The 20,338-nt window shown below is 38.3% G+C and overlaps 1 protein-coding gene across 1 annotated transcript in view; it reads right to left on the bottom strand.

Moving 5' to 3' along the window:
- Positions 1–20,338, bottom strand: part of LTBP1 (latent transforming growth factor beta binding protein 1) — a gene marked incomplete at both ends in the record, with an annotated part of 196,334 nt that overhangs the window by 75,127 nt on the left and 100,869 nt on the right. Inside the window, 2 exons of the mRNA XM_080340785.1 lie at positions 10,233–10,304; positions 15,583–15,685. Coding sequence (XP_080196911.1) covers positions 10,233–10,304; positions 15,583–15,685 — 175 coding nt within the window. The remainder of the gene's footprint in view (positions 1–10,232; positions 10,305–15,582; positions 15,686–20,338) is intronic.

The following is a 20,338-nucleotide window of genomic DNA, read 5'->3' as shown; positions in this document are numbered from 1 at the left end:
TTTAGATAAACTGCAATTGTGAATTTTAAAGTAAATTGAATTTCAATACCATTTAAATAAACATAATGTATAGTTTAACAGATCTAAACATTATTTCATACCACTGCTTAGCAACATTGGCATAGGAATACATCAGATGCATTTGTTGGTACCGGGAGAATCTCATTTTAGAGTTTTGCCTACTAATGGTGAAGGTTTCATGGCATTATTTATTGAAGTGGCTAATTTACAGCTAGATGGGATCTTCCTATAATTCATCAATACACTGTAATCTTTCTTTCCAAATGATTCAACTATTCTGCAGGAAACATTCACAGAAGCTGTCATTACTGCCTCTCTATTAAATCTCTTCCCAGATGAACTGTTTTTGCATGTCTAATATTTAAAAATGTAGCACCCCATCCACATACACTCTGTTATTGCTACTTAATGTGGGCACTGCTACATTTAAGTACCAGCTTATATGTATATAAATACCAATGAATGTTCCATCCAGAGTTCCTGATATGGATATTCTTCTTGCTAAATCTACCCAACTTTTAAGGTTAACTTTATTGTGCATGTTATGCTGCTTCAGCATAACTTAATTACAGTGCATTTTTAATGCCTCTTTTCCATGTAATGTTTTCTCAATGAGCTCATAGAATTACTGAGCTGATGCTCTATACTGAATTACACAAGTCTATCTAGGACCTCAACAGAAACAAGCCACAAGTTGCTAAAAAGTTTCCAAATTTTCAAAAGAAACATACATACATGTAAGATTAGTGTTTATTTAACAACTTCATAAAAAAAAACAAAAAACAAAAAACAAAAAAAACCCTTCCAGGTTTGCTATCTACTTCATTTTATTTCAGGCTGTCATAAAAGGCCACCTACCCAAAATGTTTCCTACCACCTGCCAGCCTGCCCAGCTGTGCAAATTGCACTGGTATCAACTTGTTCAGGGCAGCTGGAAAAGAGATCTGATTCAAGATTGTTTTTTCCCCCCTCTATTTCTTGTATATGGACATAAAAATATTTCAGGTCTAAATTAGTATAGTGATGAGAATTCATTTGCTCCATTTTAAAAACTAGAGAAAAAGCTACTTTAAAGTTGTCTGAATAATCTTTTGTTGTGCAGTATGAACTGATGACATGCTTGTAGAGTGATTTATCAAGCCCTTTCATCTACATAGAGAAAGTATCTTCAGGGTTATGTAGCAGTACTTTAAAATCATACAAATGTAGATAAAGATTTTGAAAGAACAACTAAATATTAGTTTTCAGTTTTTGATGAAAACTGAGTAATGAAGTTTCACTGATAAAAAGCGTCTAAATTAATGATATAGGAAAAATAATGTTAAGCAAGGAGCTTTTCCACACAGCACCTTGCATGGCTCCACAGCAAACTCTCACAGTAGGTGCAGTTATTTATGATTTATAAAGAACTGGTAAATAAAGCATTGTTTTTGTAATAGTTTGTGCTTGATAATGTGAATGACTTGACCTTTCTCAATGGTAAAATCTGGTGTAAACCCACCGGCATGAAAGAAGTGCTGTCATTCTGCAATGACTGACAGACCGACCCTTCACTCTTACTCCTTAGTGTTATACTTAGTATTATACGGACCTGGTCCTTGACGCACTGTGCTCCTCTATTTGGTAGTCTGTCTCCATGCAAGTTGACAAGAAATGAAAGTTTTACTCTTACTTTGGCAGTGGCAGCCACATACCATCCCAGAGGCTTTGTTGGTAACTCTGCTCTCACAAGTTCATCCAAACGCACAGCAGCTTTGCATTGACCAGCATCTTGATAGTGATGCTGCAGTACTGTACAGATCAGACTGCAGCCTCTTGGCTCCTCCTATACTCTCTTCTAAGCACACAGCTTGACATACGGTGAGGTCGGCCACATACGGCTGTCGGACATACGGCTGTCCTCCACAGCCATCACAGTGCTCCCAGCTTTGAACAATCCAGATGTTGTAACCGAACTGCTGCTGATCTATCACACAATCTTGCCCACCAAGGAGAACTTAAAACAAGCTCTCTTAACAACAACAGTTAGTGTTTGATATCTTCCCACAGATTTTTACAGGTCTACTGGGTGTCAGGTCAACCTGCTCACAGAAAATACCATGTGTTAATGACTCAATGCCACTGAATTTCCTGGGGAAAAAGCCCAAGCTAAACCAACCATTTCCTAACTGAATGCTTGTCTGCTCATGTGAAGAGTGTGACTACAAATGAAGTAATCTACATTACTTCAAAAAAAACACCTCCAAAACCAAACAGAAGTGAAGGAGGAGGACGGGAACACCATAAGATGGTATTCATTTAAACAAGAAAGCATATGCTAACATCAAACTTAGTAAAACCATATATAATAGTCAGAGTTTATAACAAGTCCAAAACCAACTTCATCTTCAAAGAACTTTATATACATTAATTAGTAAAGAGAAGATGGAAATGAATGGATAACTCAGTTATAAAAATGAAAATTTCTTTGGATTTAAAATAGTGAAATATCACTTACTTTAATCACAGCTTTTTTTTTAATTTGGTTTTTTGTCCAGACAAAGTCAATCTTTAAGGTTTCACACATTAGAAATACCCAAAAGACAACTGTGTTTTGAAAGCACTTTACCAGAATCTTATTCCACAAGTAGTTAACAGAGTTTGATGAAGAACTGACCTCAGTTTTCACTCATGACCACACACGAACATTTCCAATTACACAGCGTGTACATCACATTAGTAAATTAAATTTCATTAAGTCTAAGTGCAGGCAACAGTTAACGCAACAAGCTTTTTGCCTTCTGTTAACTGTGATGTAGGGAAGGATTGAATAGTCCAGAAGAAAGGAAAAAAAAAAATCAAAGACCTTTTCAGAAACAACTTAGCCCCTGTTTGTTACTTTTCTCTAAACAGTTCTTCCTTGCTAAAAGATCCAAACCCCAGTGGCTTTTCAACACCTCGATCTATATTATGAGAGTCAAGCTCTTTTACTCAAGTATGGACTTCATTGATTTATTTGTTCAGCTCTCTTACATGCATTCCACACTGGGGAATTCTGAGGACTGAAAAGAAATATATGAATAAAAACATTTAAATAAGTTAGATATCAGATCAAATTCTGTTCCAAGGTACTTAAATTTAAGTGACAAAGCATTTATACTCCTAGTGGAAGGTTTCCCTCTGGCTGTTGCATAGGCAGCTGTGTACAGAAAGGCACAACGTAGTAGAATCGTTCTCTGCTGTATGTTGGTGCACAGAACAAATCTGTGCTGGAGGGGAGGATGTGTTGCACAAGGTATTATCTTCTAATGTTCTAATGTTCTTCTAATGTTCTAATTCTCTGGTTGCTACAATGGCTTTTAAATTAGATTAAATTAATTAGATTAAAATAGTCTTTGAGGCTGCATTAGCTGCTGTTTGACACTACTTTGTTTCTCTACTGGAAACCTATACACAGTGTTGTCCTACCTTTCCTCGAGCAATGGCATGCCTAATTAATTCAAATTCAGGAAGTGAATAATTTCAGCTTTATTCCAGGATTAATGAACCATAATGTATCCTTTTCTCTAAGGATAATAAACCATGCCTAGTATAAACATCCAATCCCAGGAAAAATTCCTGTGCATACTTATAACAAGATCTGTACCTGTCACTTACTGCTGAAAGAACATGCTTTGCTTGGTTACTTTAAAACATGTTGAGTGATTTAGTGAGTGCACCATAAGGCTACTGTAACCTCCTTTAATTTGCCCATTTACTGAAATACCTGATCAGATTCTTCAGCAAGCAAATCTGAAAATGCCTGACAGCCTACTGTGCCTGCAAATTAACAGGTCAACACAATCTGAAGAGTTTGATGCCCACTGTAGCAAAGCAAAGTGGTGAAGAAGGACTGGTTGATCAGCAGAGAGCTGCTCTGCTATACAACAACCTACAAAAGCTGTCAGTTGGAATATCAGCTCTATAGTGTTTTGCTTTGGCAGCCTCCAGCTGGAGGAGTATTTAGGAGGAGTTCACTGTGTTTTGGCTGTGTTAACCATTATAACAGCTCTTCAGACCACCCAGGCCTAGCTGGCCTAATGCAGAATTCGCAGGAAGCGCTAAGATGGTGTAAAGCTGTCTGCCTTCAGCCTCAGAGCTCATTTGGACACATGGAGCAAGTCCACTCTGTCCTTTTCAGATAGCGAGTGAGGCCCATATTTGCTCACATACTGGAATTTGAAACATTCCTATAAAATGAAATTCATTCTTTCATCTCCATGCTTAACACACTGAAGTTATGCTCATCAAAATCATCGGAGCTTGAAGGATTTAACCACATTTAAACATTTAACTTAAAAACAAAATTCTAGACCCAAACGTACATGTGTATTAATGTGTTCTGTTCAAAGCCGCTATCTTCTGACAGTGTATTATTTAAATCTATCTATTAATTTTAAATAAAATATTTTTGCTCAATAAAAACAGTCTATATGTTCAAAAAAGTCAGGGGTCAGTACGAGAATTTTGAACATTGCAAACTAAAACAAAAATAAGTCTTATATATATATTTTTTTTAAAGAAATCATTGATACCATTCACAAAAAGAATGTAGTCACATTTCTTTTCAGGAGCACCAATAACTTTGAAATAGTGTCAACTATCAAAATTGGATTAGGGTTTGGTTTGTTTTTGTTTGTTTGTTTGTTTTTACTATATTATGTTGAAGTAACTAAAAGCCATTTAAAATGTTCATAAACAAATCTGAAGAACACTAAGAAGTGGTTTATTATTAATTAAAATAATAAATAAAATTTTGAAACAATAGATCTCATTTGTCAATGCGTTTTCTATTTTACACATTTGGAAGGTGATTTTTGATAACATGAATAAATGTGTCTCAAAAATCAATGAGAAATTCAGATTTTCATACTCATATTACATGCATAAACAGTTTTAAAGACACGCGACACTGATGACTAGGCATAAAAACTAAATATACAACGGCCTTCAGATAGGACAGTCCTGATATCCAGAAGTTTCTTATGAAAATTGGACTAAGAAAGGCAACTTGTAGAAGAAGAAAGCGTAGTCAGACCACCACAGCCCTGGTAGCACTGAAATATTCAGAATAAACTTACGGCTAGAAAGTACTGCAGCCCTTCTCATGCCCTCTGTCCCAAGTGCCGGGTGCTGGAAGACACAAAGAATCTCACCATCAGCAGCCCCCAGCTGGTTCCAGGCCTCAGCACCACGGAAAAGGATATTTCTGAAGGGGGTTCCTGCACTTAGCTCTGAAATCAGATTTCTATGCTTTTCAAAAACTGACACTGTTTAAATGGCCAAATAATAAAACTGAACAGAAGAATGTTTACCTCCTTTTGATGCTAAGTGAGCAACTTGCCTTTCAAAAAGAATTGTACACACTGAAGACACTTTGCTGCATTTAAGTAAAGCAAGCCTCCTAGATCAATTATATACTAATTAGAATTTGTCAAAGTGGGCAGCTTCTTAATTAGAAATGACCTAGTGGTCATTCATTAAATGTTATTTTGTAATATTTGCTTTGACAGATGTTTTCATGCCTTAAGTGCTTCAATATGCAGAATCTCTCACATTGCAAATTAAGAGTAGAATATATAATCTATGCCTTTTTTTTTTTGTGAAGACTAGACTAATTCTGGTAGGTTTCTGCTTGGTTTCACTGGAACTGCCATCTGACTGAATGATCTCCGAATTGGCTCAATATGCAGGCAGCATTTTTTTATTCTCTTTATGAAAATCAACTACAACTGTACCTACTAGCATCACTGAAAATACTGTTCCAGCTGTTTCTGCTATAGCTATATTGTTAACCACTATTAATATCCTCAGTTCTAAGAAAAACAATATTCAGATTTTACTGCCTCCATCATAGCTGATTGTTTCGATAACAACCGGATTAGTGAGAACAACCAAGGGGTAAAACAAGCAAACAACAAGCTCTGGTTGCTAATGAAACTGTTGCAATATGTATTTTTAAAAACTAGAGAAAAACCAGTTGCTTATTCTAAGAAATGACCCACTGATTTCTGTGAGCTAACAGAGTAGCAGCAGGAGAAATCAATCCAACTCATTTTGTGCTTCTGCGCAGAATTTACTGGAATATAAGTTTGCAGAGCCACACTTTTCAAACACATAATCAATGTCCAAACAGCAACCCAGCCCAGTTTCTGGAGATGTATTTATTTCTCAGTATGATCATCATAAAATAACTGCTTTGAAAGAAGGTTGTTAACTTAGTAGCTAAGTAATGTTGAATTGCATTTCTTATGAAGCAAAGCTCTTTTATTACTTAAAAGGAGTAAAATAGATATACAACATGCAGAGAAAACAGATTACTGTATTTTAGGGACAAATGTAGGAGGGCAGAATATACCTTCAAAATTTATTTTAAATCATGATGAAGTCAAGGGGAAAAAAGCTTGAAGTCCCCAGAGCACATGATTACAGAATTTGAAACACCAACATACTAGTTTCTGCAAGCTCATATACATTTAATTTTAAGCATATGTGGACTTTACAAGAACTTCCATGCACAACATTTTACTTCATTGAAAAACAACAAGTGTTCAGGTACTTTTCCAGTTCCTCAAGATAAAATTTTTAAAGTGCTTTATTGGCAATATTTTGGTTTCCTGGAAAATGAATCCAACCTTTTCACCAGCTGTTTTTTAAATTGTATTTCAGTTTTCCAAGAAAACCATTAGCAGAAGGAAACAGTAAGTATAATTCTAAACAGGGAACCAGCAATTAGCTTTGCATGTGGATTCTGACAAAGAAGTCGCAACTCTGATAAGCTGTATTTTGGCTTTAATGACAGCCTTAGGGCATCCATGTGTGTACATGTAATAAATCATCCCATTGAAAAGATAATTACTGAGGGGGGAAGAAAGCTTTCTTGTTAGCAATTACACTAAACTGTTTGAATTAGCATACCCACAGATGGTTCTTTGTTGTCCTACATACACATTAGAGAAAAGAATGTTTCATTACATTAGTTCACTCACTTGAAGGGAAAAATATCAGGATCTGGTTATTAATCATACTAATACTACATAGGCTTTGTAAACTAAGAAGGCTTTTCACTGCAAAAACAATGTAGAACAAAAGGTTAATTAGGCTTTTAGGCCTGAGTTTTCAAAGGCAATGAAAGCTGGACGATATCTAGGTGAAAACAACAATCTCATTTAGCTCCAGACAAGGAGTCAGAAATATATCCCCATTACTATTTGGTCTGGCAATGCTGTCCCTTTCTGAGCATGGACACAGCACGCACACCCTTTCAGCAAATAATAATCTAATTAAAATGTATACTTGTATATGGATGTGTAGTGCTGCTACTTTCCAATTTAATTGTAATGATTATGACCAGAATATGAATACTGCCCCACCAGCATCTTGAACAGTCTTAACAGCTATTGCTGTTGCTTTGCTCCCTGTTTGTGATATGGACAGCTGTTTCTTCACTAGCCCTGCCCTCTTCTCTTCTAGAAACACAGATGAACACAAACAGGACACTTTTGCCTGACCCATTAAGAAGCACTTGCTAATGACCATTTCAGGACTGAAGTACACCCTGCCAGCAGCTTTCACACGTGAAACTAGCTTTCCTGATGACTGTTCAGAGGTCAAAATCATGACCCCCTGAAAGAAACTGGTAATCTTGTTACTTGGTTCATTAGGACTAAGTTTCATCCTGGCTTGTTTCATGAGTATTCCTTCTCCCAGTTCCATTCTTACTTGTACCTCCTTTTTGGAGCATGTTGATGAGTAAATTACAGGGAAACCACCCAAGCCTCAACAAGGCAGTAGGGGGAACCTCTAGTAGTTAGCATCTCTCTCCCCTCCAGAAAGTTAAGAGATTGTCACCATCCTCAATTCATCAACAGTTTGCTTCCTGGTGGGATAATCTGACTCCCATTGTCTGATTAAACTCTAGGTTAAAACTACCCATGTATCAATCACAACCTATATTTTGAGTATACAGCTCTCTCTTCTGGGATAATGATAGCAGTAATAAACTATTTAAAGCCCCATACTTCTTGCAGTATTAGTTATGCAGTACAAAAACACGTCAGGAGAAAAAACTATCAAAACCCAGTACAATAACCAATGACTAGCCTACAAGGTACAGATCTATTTCTGCACACTGCCACAGCAGGACTTTGCTCCTACCCAGAGACGTGTTCGCTCTCCCTATCAGTTTGTCACTGCTCAGCAAAAACTTCCTGGCCTACTTCTGGCAACCTTTACAGGCACCAGACCCTTTTTAAACTGTCTATAGCCCCTGATTAAGGATCTTAGTTTCCATGAAAACAGGTTTGCCAACACCTAGGTACAACCCCTTGAAACAATGCTCCACTCGCCTTTTAATGTCTGCTGAGTTGCTGCTGTCTAGGAAACCATTGTGCATATGGTGGGGTTTGCACACAACTACTGGATGTATTAAAAGCTCTTTTCTCTCCTGGACCATGTTCAGAAGGATGTGTGATTGTACTAATGCATCATTGCATATTCCAGACACTTTCTGTGCTCCACATTGGAAATCCTCTCTTTTGCAAATTCTGAAAAACCTCATAACTACTACGCAGAATGAGACAATCTCTTTCAAAATTACTGGAAACATGTTGCTGAAATATATGCACCACCTGTGTTTTTAATTTGAGGTGTGAAAAGGTGGCCCATCTATGCTCTACACTTACCTCCTTCACCTTTTCGCTTTTTGGCCTTCATAGGTAAGTGGCCATCAACATCTCCCAATTCCTTTTATTTATTAATAGTAAGCAGACTCTACAGTCTTTCACTGCAGATCAGGCAACAAGCTCTTGCAATGCAATTTGCAGGCCTCCTCCTTTTATTTTTTTACTATTTTGACCCAACGCAATGCCCCTGCTCTGCCAGCTGATAAACCACTAGCTAGAGAACCAAGCAGCAGATAGGATCAAGTGCCTATACTGTCAGATAGCAGCTCACATCTCCCTCAGCAGTGGAAGCGCTGGGAAGTTTGTGTTTAGTGCTCTATAAACTGCATTTTTTCGGTTGTTAAAATCACTTCTCTATGTGGCTGGCTGCTGCACGTTCCTTCACTGATGTGCTAACTGAAAGTTTCCAGTTAAATAAAATTAACTTTGTCTCCAAAGTGCCTACATATATCCTTTAATACCAATTACTCTTTTATTTTCTCTTTCCCTCCACCACTGCTACTATTTGTTGGGACCTCTCTTACCGTTGCAGTGTCAACAATGACTAATAAACCTGACCACAGGTCAGCGTCATCAGCCTCACTTGAACTAATTCTTCCCGTCCTTCCCAAATCTCTCTCCAGAGTACCACTGCAGGATTGTTCCCATCTTCTCAGAGATCCTTTCTCTTGTTTATTTGAGCTGTGCCAAATAAGTCAGACAAGCAATTAAGTTTTTTCCTACATCCTCATCCGGAACTGTTCAATACTCCAAGATACACAGAAAGAATGAGCATGTGTTTATGGGCATCTGTTTGGCTTTGTCAGAGATGCCGTAGGCCAGGAGAATCTAAATGCCCCAAGCCTTCCTGTGTAGCTGCATGATCATGCAGATCCCACAACCCCACATGTTTGGATAACTTCTGTGCTTACAGCCAGGAGATATAGGGCATCATCTTGGAGTAACAACTTACACAGTATCTAACTCTATACGTCCTCACCTGCACTATACACATCCTTGAAGTACATGGGTCACTGCTTTACATGGCAGTCAGGTCCCCAGGTTTTTTCATTTCCACTTGCCAGTGACATTATCTGGCTGTTCTCAGTACTGTTGTGTTAAACCTCTTAAGTCCGAAAGAATTGTTCTCTTATTACTCTTTTCTTTCATGATTATAGAAATTATTCTCTATTGCTAGTTTTCTGCGGCTCACTGTTTAGTAAAAGGACTGTCAGAATAACATATTACTAAAAAACAAAGTAAATGAATCCTTATGAAGTCATCTTGATACATCATCAAAGAAAATGAGACTATACATAAAAGTTTTTAAAGTTTTTTTGCCCTGGAGCCAAAAAACAACTCTGTGGAGTTGCCAATATTTAGAAAAAGTTAAAAGTAGCCTCAACTTTTTTTTCCACCAAATACAATTCAGTGGACTGGATCAATTCATCTAAGTCATAAATATCAAAGAAGCGGTCACAGAAAACTGGTACACAAAATACACACAATCAAGTATGGGCACTATCGTACCTTGACAAAATGTAGCATTGATCCTCTTGTAGCCTTGTGGGCATTCCATCATAGGACTGTATCCATGGTAAGCTGAAGAAAAAAATTACATCAGGTAAATACTGCTGATTTATATGCTTATTTAGAGAGCCTGACAGCCAAATTATTACGTCACTACTGAAAAATCATTAGAAGTTTTATGATGTATGGTCAAACATAAAAGGCCAAGAAATTGAAATTAAAGGTAACCTTAATTCTATCTCTTTGCACATGAATACCACTTAAGTCTTCAGTTATCCAGTCAAATTTACATTTTTTCCAACAAAGAAATCTTTGAAATCATGACATTATTTTTCATCCTAGTCATTCTCAAATATTCAAAGAACTACTTTCCCAAACCAGCTACAAGTATCTTGTTGGGAAAAGATAAAGCTGAAGATTCACAATGGAAACTCCATGGTTTTAAAACTGAAAGTAGCTCTAGAAAGCTGAACTATCTTCCATGTTAAGCAAAATTGTTGGGTACCATTTCTCCTACAATACTGAAAAACTATTTGAAATATAGAGGAAATAGATGCAAAGATACTTCTAAAACAAGGCAAGGAAAAGAAAAAGGCACATGTAATTTACCTAACAAAGACCCTGAATTTTACAAGACTGTGGCACTTATTGGCTGATCAGCGTAAACTGTCAAGGGCATAACAACGCAAAATACAGACTGAATTAAATTTTGCCAAAATAGAAAGCTTTCAGCTAACCGGTTTTTCATTTCTATTTATTTCTTTCCTCCACTTAAGGTTGCCTTTGAGACTGCAGAAAACTGTTTATTGATTCCTAAACTGTTATAACATCATAAATGAGAGCAGTAACTTCTTTGTATGGCTGTGCACTAAAAGCTAACCTCTTGGCAAAGCTCAGTACTTTATTAAACATATAGGACTAAACTTTTGGCACTGTGATCACACAAGTGCCTTTAATAAGAGTCAAGAGAGTTTTTCGTAATTTGAATGCTACAGCAGAGATACCTTATATTTGGTCAGATCTTTTGTTTTCTTTTAAAATTGTTCTAAATGTTCAGCAGGCCAAAAAAAAACCCCACAACCAAACAACCAAACAAATGCATTACTATCTGTCTCTACATTAACTGTCAAATAAGACAGAACAACTGAATAACAATGTTTCCAATTGAGTTCACCTCACATATAATGCCCAAATTGCACATTTATCCCTGCAGCTTATTTTAAAACTGGTAACTGCCTGACTGTAAGGGTGGGAAAAAAAGAAAAAGAAAAAAAATATATTTTCATTAAAGCTTTTCCTATTCTTTGGAAAAATTTAAGTGATGATCTCAAGCAGTGGTTTTTGGAGTGAGATAGCTTTATTTCAAAATGCTGTGAGTTATTTAAAGTAATTGCTTAATTGGAACATTAAAATTCTCCTTAGAGATTGCTTAAACTGATAAAATGGTTGAACACAAAAATAGTCCAGGTCAAAACAGAGCAACAATGTTCTTACAGTTTTGAACACATACTTTACCATCTTTGCATTGACTATAACCATTTTAACACAAATTAAAATCTGAAAATTTCATCTCTCACCATGAAGTGCCAGCTACACATTTATTTTCAAGGCAGCTCCAATCTTTTCATAATGTTGATATTAAAAACAGTTGAAATTTAAGATGCGATTTTCAAAAGCACAACACATTAGCCTACCTCTGGTCCTCAAAAATGTCAGTGAAAATCCTAATGCTCATGTTGTCAGAGTCAGATTCATAATTGCACTGATTATGTCCTAACTTAGAAAAGTCTGCTATTGCAGACTTGATTCAATTCACACTAAGCCCAGGAGAGTCTCTCTAACTTTTTGTGGGCAGGAATGGTACCCTGCAGTACAATCTGGTGGAGAAAAACAGAGGAAGACCAGAGCTCTTCAAGTTGTAGACGGAGAGCAGGCCATAAGCCATGCCAGGCCTTTTCCAGTGCTGCAACACGCTTTCCCTTCCAGGGTGACTCAGCTGCTGTAGGAAGTGCAGTGGTGGAGTGAGCTCAGATTTTAAATTCTCCCTCCCTCCTTCCTCATCTGCCTGTTCCCACACAGAGTAGGAGACAGCAGCTCACTAGCAGTTGTTTTCTTCCTTCTACAGAGAGCAGCAACGTAAGTAGGTTGCAGTAGAGTAAGGAGCTTGTTCACAGATGGCTAGTGATCCATGTGGGAGCTGGATAGAGTCCTGCATTACTTACCCTTTACTTACTTCGACAACCTGTTTGTAATTATTAACTGTTAGCAAAAAGCCTGAACAACCATACCATTCCCCACGCAACACAGAAACGCACTTTGTCTTAAAAGTCATCTTCCGTAAGGCCCTCAAAAATGGAGATCCGTTCCAAAATTTCTTTTGTTTTTCAGTAATACTGGATAACCCGTAAACTTACAGACATGGAAGCTGCCTCAGGCCAAGGCACTTTGCAACAAGACAGAAGCCCTGACTGAGCAGTGGCTATTACCCAAAATACGCAAGCACAGCTTTACAAAATTATCAAGCCCTATTTAAGCACATGGCAACAAGACACAAACTTACTTACATCCTTAAGTAGTTGACTGAAAAAGAGAAGTGTCTGCTAGTGAGACTGAAGTATTTGCTTAAATATTTGTCTGAAGTGAGTTTCATACAAAATCACATTAAATGCAACCTGATTACATATTATTATAAAACAGATCAATCTTAATGAAGTTTATGAAGCATAAAACCATAAAAACAAAAGGAAGTCTGGTTGCTTCCAAAATATCTACAATAAAAAGGGTAATACCAATATAGTGTAGTATCAGAACAGGTCAAAATTACATGGGACTAATGTGGGACTAACTTTGCCTGCTGAAACACTATTATGGGCATCATTTAACTGATAACTTACTAATGATTTATTTGACTCTGAAGTTTTTCCATCCAATGTCATATATATATATATGTATGTATATTCTTTTTACCACTAAAACATCCTTATTATAGTAAAAAAAAGAAAAATACTTGATGAAATATAAATTCTAAAGCACCCACTCTACACTATCATTAAATGTTAGCATAAATTCACATTTATATTTGGAAATTGTTTGCTCTACAGAAGCGTGACACTTAGAAACTGACATGAGGCTTAATTTGACACCTACACCTGAAGGACACTTAGACCCAGATCCAAAACAGATTTGGAAGATCAGGTTGTGTGTTAAAGGTCAGAATGAACATCTGAAAAACTCTTAAGATGCTGCAAGATCACTTACACTCCCGCAACACTCCAAATTTACCACTGTAAGTTCTTAGAAATTTGAAAATTCCCATTTGCTCCCACACAGGATTTCTGCAAGTCATGGCATGATTGAATAGCATTATGCTTAACTCATTCCTAAATCAAATCTAGACTAAGAAAATACATATATGTCTACCAAAGCTTCCTGTCAGATTCAGTGAATGTTCTTGAAGTGTACATCCACCAAATTATAGTCTTGATATAATGTAGTGATAGATGACACTGTATTTTAACCTAGAGAAAAGAGACAGTGCACCCCTCTCCTTCTCCCTGCTTAAAACACCAATGTAAAGTGAGAGCTCTCACCTACAAAGATGATGCCTACAAAGGTCTCCCATTATACCCAGGAGACACAAACACTTACTTTCCAGGAATGTTTTAATTACAAGGACAGGATTATTCCCAGTGGCAACATCCTCTGTCTCTTCTTGAAATCATACAGTTACAGTCACAAAACAATTCCAGATTGAGCCAGAAAGCAGGAGTGAGCATGACTCATACCATAAGTAATTAAGGTCACTGGGAAAGAGTCTGGGTTCCCAGTCCTGTGCCAAGAATCGTTTCTACATTTTACGTGTTAGGGCATCTCCTCATAGGTATAAAATGTAGATTAGAAATTCTTCTGGCAGATAAAGGAACTCTGGATTGTCCCATCTTGAGCAAGTGTGCTAGCCATGAAGCTTTTACAATGAAAGGACAATGCTCATTTCATTAGCATTCAAAAAAATTATTCTCACTCAGTGCTTTGAAAAAAGGCTTGTGGACTTCCCTTCAGGAAAGGTTTTAGGGTGACTTCAGGCCCTTCTCCGTACCCACCTAGGAAGCATCTGGGGACCAGGATTTCAGATATGATTTGTCGCAGTGTTTCCGTGTTTGCTTACTCTTAACATCATGCCAAGCATGTTGTCATTAAGCAACTGTCTGATGAACACATTGTCTGTTGTGAATCCCAGGCTGGGATAACCAGTGTTTTAGCTCAGCTATGAAGAAGTAGCAAACGGGCTTCCCCTTGAACCAGGAAACAAAAATTTGTATTAGTTGTTCCAACCACTTTTTGCTTGAAGCACATCTCAGGCTTTCATGATTTCTCTCATGGCACAGCTACATCTACTAAGCAACATTCCACAGGTCCACATGCCAGAGAAGTAGAACAGCAGGTTTTCTGCTGGAATTTTAGGTACATCCACATTAAGACTTGCGGACAAAAATATGCTTCCAAAAAAATCAAGCTCTGAACAGGTTTCCAGCGCTGCTATCTGTATGAATAAGAGGGCCTAGAAAACCTAGATAAAAATGACTGCAACTCCCTGCACTATTTTTGGCCCACTAAATGCAGGTCCACTCCATCCGCAAAACAGAGATTACATTATCTTTTCTCATCTTTCATTTAGATATGACATGACAGAAGTATTACTATTCCTGTGCAACAATAATGAAATTCACAAAAAGTTTAAGAGACTAGCTTCACCTATCATGCAAATAATTTGAAAATTCTTTCTTATTATAATATAATGTAAAATAACAGAACAGTGAAGAAAGACTTTGTCATTGCCTAACTGTTGAGGAAGATTTTTCAAAACCGAAGCAAAAGAATGTAACTGACAACTTAAGAGCCTGGAAAACTTTGGCTCCAAACTTGAAAGTTCATCTGCAGTCCCAAGAGGTCACTGCAATCTCTCCAAGCAGCAACTGGCGCCTCTATAATTCAACATTTCTGTGCAAACTTCAAAAAAAAATAAATCCAGCTGGAAGAGGGAAGATGATTCAATATCACTGTCCTTCCTGGACTGAGAAAATGCAACAGCACATCAATGACTTAAAGGAGAAGGAAGGGGAAAAAACCCCAACAACATTAGCTTTGCTAGCTGCACCGAGTGCCTGCATATTGTAACTCCGTTGGCATGCAGGAGAACTCCAGTTTCTGCAAGCTGTACTTAATCAAATCATAGCATATTCTTTCTACTGGGTTCCTTTTTTTTTCCTTCAAAAAAGGAAAAATACTACTGGATGGAAAATAAAAAAAAGCCATAAACTGATCCACAGAATAACAACAAAACAGCACTTACATGGCTTCTTGGGACATTTCTGGCATTTGTTAAAACCCCAGGAAGTACCCACGGTTCCACAGCAGTCTTCTTGCTTGGAAAGGCCAGGAAGTGCTTTTCCACACTAGAATAGTCAGGTAAAGAATACTCCAGTTAGTGATACTTTCTGATGCTCACTTCTAGTACAATGTTATTTTTCAGTCATGTTGGGTCAACCTCTTGCTGAGACACTGAAGATTCACTGCGGCTCTTAATTGAACTTAAATGGCTCTCCACACAGGCATGAGCAAATTAGGCAACATTATTATCTTCCCCTGTGTCAGCTTGAAAAGAAAGAGAAAGAAATGGAAGATAATGGTATGTCATAGGAATGAGTGAGTATATTTCCAAGATAGTAACTCACCAATGGCACTTATTCCCTACATTTTTCCTCATAAAAACGTGCTCACGCAATTTTTAAAAAGCTGTATAAATTGTCTCAAATACCTTTCTAATTACTTTCTTCAATGAAGACAAAAAGTATGACTGTGACTTCTAAAATATTATTTCCTATTAAAAAGCCTTGACTTCCTGCCAGCGTATGTTTAATGTTTGAGACCACTTACTGAAAATTCGCAAATTATAACAACAGATTCTGCTGCCCAGATACTGAAGGTAACATAGATAAGATGACTGAAGTTGAAGTTAGTGATGTCTGAGTTATTCCAAACAAGTGGCTCTTTCCCATGCAAATATTTAAATTAATCTTGCAATAATTTTTAAGGTCAATATTCCTTTTCTTTTTCTCTGATCAAGAACATACTTACTATGCTTTTTATTAATAAGAATACTAATTTTCAGAAGCTTACAAGGTGCTAGTTATGTTCTTGACTTTTACAATTTTCTTCCATTTTGCATGGTGAAGAAAGCATACATGTATTTCTGAGATGCAGAGATTAAAAAAATACATCTAAACTTGTCAATGAGGTAGAAGATGGAAGTGCACAGAGTACAAGAGAAGTGAACAACAGCTGCACTTAGTAACACTTTCAAAGCAAATGCTGATATAAATAGGCACTGCAGTAAACAATTCAAATGTGCTGAAGTGTGAATCCTCAACACACAGTGAATAGACCTTCCCTAGTATAACTTTCCTTCCTGACAGCACATAAACCTCTGACCCAAATGCTCACTGCTGCTTAGCTTTCAGCTCAAGATAGCTGGCTCATCCTATGGCACAGACTGTGGCATTGTGGTTGCTTTCACTTCGGCTGGTAACCCACTTGCGCTACAGCGGGGTTGCATGCTGAATGCACAGGCACTGACAGCTTCCTTCAACCTTCTCAAAATTTTTCTAGCATGCCGTTAAATGTACTGACACCCACGAGTCAGTCATGTTCCTGAAGTACAGAGTTATGCTGCATAGCTTTGCAGTGTGATTAACAGGATAGCAGGCTACCACATAACATCAGGGCTCTGACTCATCAGAGGGTCCCCTCTTTGCATGGGGAAGGCTGGCAAGGCATCATCCCATTCATCGTCTCTGTCCCCTTTTTCACGGATACTCCTCAGGTGCCTCCTGAAATATCTCAGCAACAAGTTAAAAGCAGCACTGTTTAAACATCAAAGTGTAATGTGCAACTTGCAGCAACTCAGCACTTGCAGTATGTGAAGCTTAGACATCTGTCAAGGGATGTATGAGGAGGTGGGAGAATCCCCTATCCTGGTGAAAGCCAGCCTCTCTCGTGAAATGGAGTTTTGAGTGCCAGGGCAATGTAGCGAAGTGATGGTGTGTCTCTGCACATCACCCTCATATGGGCGTGCTGGCTTTGCTTGGGATAGAGTTAATTTCTTCACAGTTAGCTAGTATGGGGCTATATTTTGGAACACTGGGAACAGTGTTGGTAATACAGGCATGTTTTCATTATTGTTGAGTGGTGCTTACACAGAGTCAAGGCCTTTTCTGTTTCTCACACCACCCCACCAGCAGGCAGGTTGGGGTGCACAACAAATTGGGAAGGGACACAGCTGGGACAGCTGACTGAAGGGATATTCCATACCACATGATGTCAAGCTTGGCATATAAAGCTGGGGGATGAAGAAGGAAGGGGTCACATTCAGAGTTATGGTATCTGTTTTCCAAAGTAACCGTTATGCGTGATGGAGCCTGGTTTCCCTGGAAATGACTAAACACCTGCCTGTCAATGGGAAGTAGTGAATGAATCCCATGTTTTGCTTTGCTTGTGTATGGCTTTTACTTATTGTCTTTATCTCAAGTCATGAGTTTTCTCACAGCTTAGAAGACACTGCTCAGTTATTATGCAATTTTAGGAGTCTGTTTTCACATTACTATCTGCAGAGGGTCTTGTGACAAATTCTCCCGTGTTCCAAGGGGTGAGAAACAGTCCTAGCCTGGATGGTATTTGGCTGTCTTAAATTAGAAAAGTATCTAAACAAGTTGCACCTTCAGGTGCAAGGCCCAGACTTACACTAAGTGAATACGTCTTTCAGGCTGTCTTGCACTCCTTTGACTTGGGCACTGGCAGGATTAGTATGAGATTGACTGTTCCTGATCGGTCAGAGTTTGCTGAGGTCTGTTTCCAGAAGCAACTCTCAGCCTGGCACTCCACAAAGGCCATCAGGATGCACAAACAGGGAATTCTACACAACTCTCTCTGCTGCAGCAGCTTGGCTGTTTTCAAAACTGGAGCAAGCTCTTTCAACTGCCTCTAGCTAGATGATATACAGATCTTGCTGCAATTCCCAGAAGCTCAAAAGTCTTTCAGCTGGAGAGTACTCATAATGTCTTCTCCAAGCAGCTGCCCTAAAACCTTAGAGAGTTCGTGTTGACTCTTTACACAATGGCTGGTCTCTCAACCCGCATCCTAGGTAAGCATGCTCTAGGAAGGACCATTTAATTTCTATTCACAGATACTCAGTTTTACTTTATAGTTACAGCTGTGCCATTCCTTTCGTAGAGCTGGGACTGCTTCTTCAAAGACAGGGAAGCCACACTGAAGTCAGGTACTGTGGCTGTTATTGAGAGTCAGCTAAACCAATTTGCATTTGACTCTTTTCCCTGCCTTGTGCCTCAGTTTTACAACTCTCCTCTCTCTGAAAAGAAGTGGGAGGAATCAAGACTGGTGCTGCACTTATGATCTCAGAAATGGAGCATTTGGGCAGAGAGGCACATTACCTAACACCCAGTGTTCCTCTGCAAGGTCACAAGCCTCAAGGACACATCCCAGCAGCTCGTGTGTGTCAAGGCAAACACCACTAACACGAGAGAGCCAACATGCCATCATGAATCGGTCTTTTTTTTTTCTTTTTCCCCAGAATAGAAAAGGTGTAATTTAACAGTAGTAAATTAAAAGCATATAAAACACATAAGGAAAAAAAAAGCGTAGGAAGAAGATGGACTCAAGCCCATTTTTAGTTTAGGTGTGGTGCTACAGCATTTGCACTCTACTGAAAATCATCTGTGGTCATAACTTTTTCAAATTTCCATATAAAAACCATGAGCAAAAATAAGGATGCCAAAGTCTGAGTCATCTGGCAACTGTGGTTTGTAGTCCTGTCAGTAAAAACTGGCAGTGATTAAAGCTGCTGCTCCCACTGCCTCTATGGTGGATTAAAGCTTGAAGAATCAATGATAATTTGGTTAACATCCAGATCATTGTAGAAACTGGCCAGCAAGGAAAAGCAACTGCCACGTGGGGCTCCTAGTGGTGTAAGATCTGTGTAATTTTGGAGCTATGCATCAGAAAAAATGACTGCTCTGCAAAGCCCTAAGCCAAGCAGAAATAGAGACTTCTATGGCTAATAAACCCTGATTTCTGTGGTACATCTAGTAGTGCTTCAGATACTTTCAACACTCATGGCACTGTACAAACGGTTTCCAAGCCAGCTACAGTTTCTTAAGATGCTCCTCCCTTTCACAAACCCTAAGCATCAATGAACTGAAGCTGTGTTTCTACAGGTCTCAAAAAGTTTTAGGTAATTTCTATGCTCTTCAAAAGTCTTACCCACCTCCTACTGCTCATTAGCTCTTCAGACAGTCTGTTCCAGTCTCTGAGTCACAAGTGACTGGAAAAGTCAAGAGGGGAATCCATAACTATTTTTAGTTTGTATCACCATTCAACACAACTCCAACACATAAGTGTCTAAAGTAAGCAGAGAAGCTAAACACAAGCATACAGCTTGCACTATGCATGAAGATGATGCCATTCCCCTAAGCTCAGGTTTACACCTTCCTATCCATCATCCACATATATTTTACATTAATCTAGCCTGTATTCCTGAAGGCTTCTGGAAAGAAGAAGAGATTTTCATGAATGATATCTCTGTCACAAACTTAAGATTTAGAGATAATTCCCGCTGGTTCAGAAGGCAAAGAAGTCACGAAGGACTGGTACAAAAGAGCTCAACTGTGCTGAAACAGGCTCAGCAGTAGCAGCAGTATGAGGCACACATGGTACTGCTATAAAACAAAGTTCTTCCTGGGTAAAACACTCACAGACACTGAAAGTATTGTTTCAAATCCACATATTTTTCGCCATGCATGCCTGGTTGTCTATGCCAATATTTTATATAACTGAAGGAAGTACTGAATATTCCCACTGGTAGACTGAAATTCTGGCTGACCCTGTGCTGGTGCACAAAGGCCACCCCAAGCCACATCACCTCTTTGTTCATCTCCCCAGAGTCCAGCCTCTGTCCCATCTCCACAGTCTTGGAGCGCTAACAGTGCTTGAGTTGTGCACTGCCACCATGGTGTCATGTGTTTTCCAATGCCAGA

The sequence above is a fragment of the Nesoenas mayeri genome (assembly GCF_963082525.1).
Source record: "Nesoenas mayeri genome assembly, chromosome: 3".
Lineage (NCBI taxonomy): Eukaryota > Metazoa > Chordata > Aves > Columbiformes > Columbidae > Nesoenas > Nesoenas mayeri.
Note: the sequence above shows the minus strand (reverse complement) of the source record. Positions and strands in the feature narration are given on the sequence as shown.